Genomic DNA, 6068 nt, shown 5'->3' with positions numbered 1-6068 from the left:
GGGGTGGAGCAGCCGTTGAAAGGAGCCAATATTAAGGGACCAACCCACTTGTTTCTTGGATGGCAGTGATTCTTAGAACATGTCCCGGGATTTGATCACTCTTGATTCAACATGATTTGACTCCCCTTCACTCTTCCCTGAAAGCACAGAGATGATCACTACTATCCCATTTTACAGATGAGGAAGGTGAAGGTTTTCTTTCTCGAGAACTGTGAGCTACAAACTGCCTGATGATTAGGATTGCCTTTTTGTGGTTAGTCCAACATCCCACGCAGAGCAAGATGTTACTAACAAAGGGCTTCTTTTTATTCTTAGGTGATGGGTGGCTGAACAGGAAGTAGAACACAGAAAATGTAATTTCTAGCCCATGGCACCAAGCTACAGATCAGAAACCTCTAGTATGATCACTAGAAATCCTAGTTCTCAATTTCCATTAAAATGAATCAGAAAAGGCCATAGCATCCAAATCACCATTCCCCTGAGAAGGTAAGAAAAGCACATATCCACAGTCCCTGAACATAGGCAACTGTGGGTGGCTCAATGGTAAAGAATCCACCTGCCAATGTTGGAGGCATGGGTTTGATCCCTGGGTAGGCAAGATCCCACGTGCCTGGGAGCAACTAAGCCCCCGTGCCATGAGTACCGAGCCTACCCGCTGCAAGTACTGAAGAACCTGTGCTCCGAAACAAGAGAAGCCACGGCAATGAAAAGGTCTTGCACTGCAACTAGAAAATAGACCCGACAAGCTGCAAGTAGAGAAAAGCCCACGCAGCAGTGAAGACCCAGCACAAGCCAAAATAAATAAAATTAAAAAAAAAAAAAGGAAACCCTCTACAGAGGATCAAGCAGCCAAAACCTGGTCTCCCTTGGACATGCAGAGTGGTAGGTGTACGCCCTGGCCCCTGAAGACTCTTCTGTCACCTATTTCATCCGTATTGTTCTTAGAACCAAGTGCAAACGGTTGTTAAACCACAGAGTTTCATCTACACGAAGACAAGGTAGTATTATTATTTAAAACCTACCTGAAAGATAAATTATGGCAACTCCATCTGGTGTAACATTATAGCGGACTAGTTAATGGTGAGATCCAAAGTACAACATACAAAGGGAAAAGCATGTAAAATGTGTGAATCCCATGGACAGAGAAGCCTGGTGGGCTACCGTCCATGGGGTCAAAAAGAGTTGGATGTCACTTAGTGAATTAACAACAATAATGATCTAAAATATTTCCCAATGATTATGTACCAGATTTGTAATAATTTTTTAAAATAAATGATTTTAAGGCTCTAAAATAATTATCCCACTCCTACATGCGCACAAAGAAGTACAAAAAAGGAGGGTCATTACAGCGTTGTTTACAATAGCAAAACACTAGAAAACTTAAATGTCCATCAATAGGAAAATTCAAATAAATTAGGTTACATTTAGTCAAGGTAATACAGCCATTTTTTTTTTTTAATAATTATGGGCTGACATGAAATTATCTCTAAGAAATGGGATTCAGGGCGGGGAAACAAGGTGCAGGATATATGCTATCATTTGTATAAAATTATTTTTAAGAATATGCTCATATTTATGGGTACAGGTACAGACTGTCTCTGGAAGGCTTTCCTAAAAATTATAATAATATTGCCTTAAAAGAGGGAAAACAAGAGGACAGGAAACTGGAAAACAGGTGAGAAGAAAGCAGATTTTACTGGACAGCTTTTCTTTGTAATTTGAATTTTTAATGATGTACATGTGCATATGTTCCTACAAAAACCAACCCAAACCAAAAAAAAAAAAAAAAAACCCAAAAAGCTTTTGGCGGGGGTAAGCTGCATCATATTTTTCTAAGTGTTTCAGCACCTTATTCCATAGTCCTTTGAATGGCAGCCCCCTAAAAAAACATGCTGCCTGAGCAAGCAAATCTCCTCAAGGTCTCCAGCACCCTCATGAAGACCCACCCAGCTCTTCCTATGACGTCCAGGGCCAGCCAAAGCAAAAGCACTGTGTCTTCTGACAACATTGGCACATTCTCACTTGTATGTAGTAAATAAGAAATATTTTACCTTTCAGCAAAGATATCAAGCTTCGCCAGCTCATCAGAGAGGCCGACAAGGGAATCCAAGGTCCCCACCTAGAAAGATGGGAGAGCAGTCAGGGGCTCAGACTTTGTAGCAGAGGGGTGGGGGAGTGCCCTTTCAACTCCAGGGCAGGGAATTCTCTAACTTCCATCCTGGCTTAGTTTTCCTTGGTCAATGGTCAGACTGGAAACCAAGAAGGGCTCTCAAGAGAAACCAGTGGATTTGGGAATATTATTGTTATTACTATTATTTTATTTTTCGGCCAAGAGGATAAACTGTCATTTCAGCCACAGGAAGGAGTGACTATGTGTCCTGGTCTCAGCTAACTTTCCCCTAAGAATGGAAGTCTGGGGGACTCCCCTAGCAGTCCAGTGCTAAGACTCCACACTTCCAATGTTGGGGGCGCAGGTCTGAACCCTGGTTGAGGAACTAAGATCCCACATAACTGAGTGGGATAAAATTTTTTTTAAAAAGACAGAAAAAGAGAAAGACAGTCTGCTCTTCAGGGGATTAATCCTCAGAGCTGAGGAAAAGATGTGACAAAAAGCCAATCAAGGAAGTTACCATTTCTGAAAGCCTTTCTCCTCCAAGTTAGTACGGCCAAGCCTTCTGTCTGGCCCTCTCTGCTGTTATTAACAATGACCTTTCTGGGGCAAGCCCAGCTTTTCCTCCCGCTCTCATTTAGGAAAGTCCTTTTCTTTTCAGGATAGATTACTTATGATGACCTGTTTCTTCATGTGGAAATTGCTACCGTGTCCAAAATTGTGTTAAAGGTCTACTCACAGAATCAGAAGGAAAAAGTTCGTTCTCACATCCTCAACCACTCATCAGACATTGAGAAGTAATTAGGAAACCATGAAGCCTGGATATTCCTAGAAGTGTTATTCCTTTTCAAAGGACTTGATTTTAAGTAACTTTAGGCAGAAGTCATGTCTTTTTTAAATCTTTGTACCCTTGGGCTAATACAATGCCTCACATGTAGTAAGTAAGCAATGAGTGGATGCTTCATTTACTAAGCTTCACATATGTGACCATGGACAAACAATGGCAGGCTGGAAAAATCAGCAAGAAATGGGCTTAGAAGCCAATGTTGCTGCTTAACAGTTCCACAGCCCCAGTCTCCTTCCTCAGCCCGTCCTGATCTATAATGTGGGAGTGGTGACGATGCACTTAAAGATGTTGTGTACAGGCCTCCAGTGTACTGGTCCGTAAACTCTAGCAAATGCAGTAGCCTCATCAACAAGGATGCAGCTCTTTCACCAGAGAGGCAAACTGAGGTTTAAAAGAGGATTATATAGCAATTCACTAAAAGAACTGCCTCTGGGAGCTTAGCAACATCCCTCCAGAACCTGGGGCTTCCCAGGTGTCGCTAGTGGTAAAGAACCTGCCTGCCAATGCAGGAGACATAAGAGATGCAGGTGCGATCCCTGGGCTGGGAAGATCCCCTGGAGGAGGACATGGCAACCCACCCCAGCATTCTTGCCTGGCAGGCTACAGTTCATGGGGTTGCAAAGAGTCGGACAGGACTGACTGTTAGCACACACGCACTCCAGACCCCAAGAGATATTTGTAGGGCAGAAAGACTGCCTTACACTTCTTCTCTTGGAGGAAGCATGGCAAACAGTCTACTCTTTTTGAAGTTAAGAAGACTACACAGGGACTTCCCTGGTAGTCCAGTGACTAAGACTCCATGCTCCCAATGCAGGGGGCCTGGATTCAGTCCTTGGTCACGGAACTAAGATACCATTTGCCACATCTAAGAGTTTGCTCATTTGAAAAAGACCCTGATGCTGGGAAAGACTGAAGGCGGGAGGAGAAGGGGACAACAGAGGATGAGATGGTTGGATGGCATCAATGACTCAATGGACATGAGTTTGAGTAAACTCCGGGAGTTGGTGATGGACAGGGAGGCCTGGCGTGCTGCAGTCCATGGGGTCGCAAAGAGTCGGACATGCCTAAGCGACTGAACTGAAGAGTTTGCTAAAGATCCCACAGCGTAGCCAAATAAATAAATTTTTAAAGGATTACCAAATTTTTTTTTTTACGATTTCACATCTTGATCCTGTCATGTCTGTTTCATTTTAAAATCTCTTTCCACCATCTACGCAGTTATCACTGAACCTCCTTCCTTCTCTCTCCACCAGAACCAGAGGGATGCTGGATTGCCCATCTTGCTCCCAGCCCAAGAATGCAATCAAGGATGAACATCTCCAAGCCTGCACATTTAAACCATGTTGGTTTTCTTAGATGTTGAAGACAGAAAGGATCTGAGAACAACTCCTGAGGACCCAAGTGTGTAAGACACCCTTTCTATCTTTTGAAGACAAGCCACACCCTTGTCTCCTGCTCATTCTGTCCGTGGCTCTGTGTCCACAGTTACCACAGTTAATTTGGGACTGTTCATGAAGCCCCCACCCAGGCCAGTCCCATCCGGACCCCCCTGTCCAGCCTCACACCCAGGCTGAACCTTAGCGTTGTTGGCTTTGATATATTTTTTCTTCTTGGCTTTCCAGAAGACACCCACCCCAGCCCATGACCTCCTTCCTCCTCCCCAGGAAATTGTACCTTGAAGTCAGGAATCGTGAATTTGGTGTTATAAGACAGGTTAGACTTGGAGGTTACTGTGTTCATTCTCTCCAGGGCTTGTAAATTTTCCTTATCTCTGGGGGCAGAAATTAACCAAAACTCCGACATGTTTCCAGTCTTCTTTGATCCAGCTACTAACCAGGACCACAGCAACACACACAAACAGAAAGAGGAGGAAACAAGAGTCAAATATCTCTACCAGTTCACCACTCCCTTCCCTCAAAATTAATCCTCTCCGCTTTCCCCACTTCCCATTTGTTCCTTCTCTGACCTTCCAGTTTAGATTCTATAGCTCCAAGGACAGCCATGTGCCCCAGGCTTATCTCCACCTGGAAAGCCCTCGGGTCTTCACAAAGACTCCCAAAAATCCTCCTTCCCTCGGGTGATTCTGACTGGTTTTGAGGGGAGGAGGAGGAGGACTGCGGTTTCTGTCTCTCCTATTTCAGAGAAAGACCCACACCAGATATCACAAAGCCGGGGACAGTAGCCTGGGTTTGGGCACCTCCTGGACTATTTTTCTCCCTTTCCTGGGATGCAGGATGGGAGGGGGAGCCGTGGGGGTTGCGTGTGTGTGTGCAAGGATGCAGGAACCAGACAGGAGGCACTTCCACAAAGGGCAGCCTGGGCAAACCCAGATCTTAACGGATCAACCTTGACATTGAAGCTAGTTTTAAAAGACTTCAAGGGACTTCTCTGGTGGTCCCGTGGCTAAGATTCACGCTCCCAGTGAAGGGGGGTGGGGCAGGGGCCTGGTGAACTATGCTGTATCTAAGACCCAGTATAGCCAAGTAAATACGAAAAAAAAAAAAAGACTCCAGAAAAACCTCTCTTTTTGTAAACTAAGGTTGGGGGGGAGGGAAAGAGAGGGGACTATTAAAGTCATTTTTCCGCAAGACTAGGTGTCTATTCTGCAGAGGTGGGTAACATGCTGAGAGTCTGGTTGGAAGTTTCTGTCCAGCGTCTAAAGTCGATTCGTTCTGTTCATTCAAACGTGTGCACACCCACACCTTTCTCCCCTCGGCTTGTTCTTCCCTTCCATCTCCTCCCAAAGCAGCTCCCGGGATGGCCACGAAAAACCCCTGGATAATAATAGCCAGAGTCCCATCGTGCAGGCTCTTCTGGTCGACCCCAGCCTCCCTCCACTCCAAGACAATCTTCACCCCTCCTAACCTCGAGCACACCGAACGCAGTTCCTTTCGCTTTCGATCGCTGATGGCCTGGGGACAAACTGGCCCCGAGGAGATGCCACCTGCCCTGGCCCCTGGGAGGGCACAGCAGAGGCGCCAGCTCCCGGATTCCCACGGAGAAAACTCGTGGAGGGCGCGCGTGGGCCGAGGAGGAGCAGGGACCAAGGACCAAGGGGACGCGGGCAGCGCGCTCTGGTCCCCCGGGTCGCGACGCGCGCCCTCTCCCCTC

At 46.0% G+C, this 6068-nt stretch overlaps 1 protein-coding gene across 1 annotated transcript in view; it reads right to left on the bottom strand.

The window, feature by feature from the left end:
* ATP6V1C2 (ATPase, H+ transporting, lysosomal 42kDa, V1 subunit C2) overlaps positions 1-6062 on the bottom strand; it is a 60121-nt gene extending 54059 nt beyond the window's left edge. Inside the window, 3 exon segments of the mRNA XM_010852064.1 lie at positions 2052-2119; positions 4632-4786; positions 5823-6062. Of these exon segments, the coding sequence (XP_010850366.1) occupies positions 2052-2119; positions 4632-4760 (197 nt within the window). The 5' untranslated portion in view covers positions 4761-4786; positions 5823-6062.
* Positions 6063-6068: the final 6 nt, after the last annotated feature.

Source organism: Bison bison, unplaced genomic scaffold (genome assembly GCF_000754665.1).
Source record: "Bison bison bison isolate TAMUID 2011002044 unplaced genomic scaffold, Bison_UMD1.0 scf7180017864307, whole genome shotgun sequence".
NCBI lineage: Eukaryota > Metazoa > Chordata > Mammalia > Artiodactyla > Bovidae > Bison > Bison bison.
Note: the sequence above shows the minus strand (reverse complement) of the source record. Positions and strands in the feature narration are given on the sequence as shown.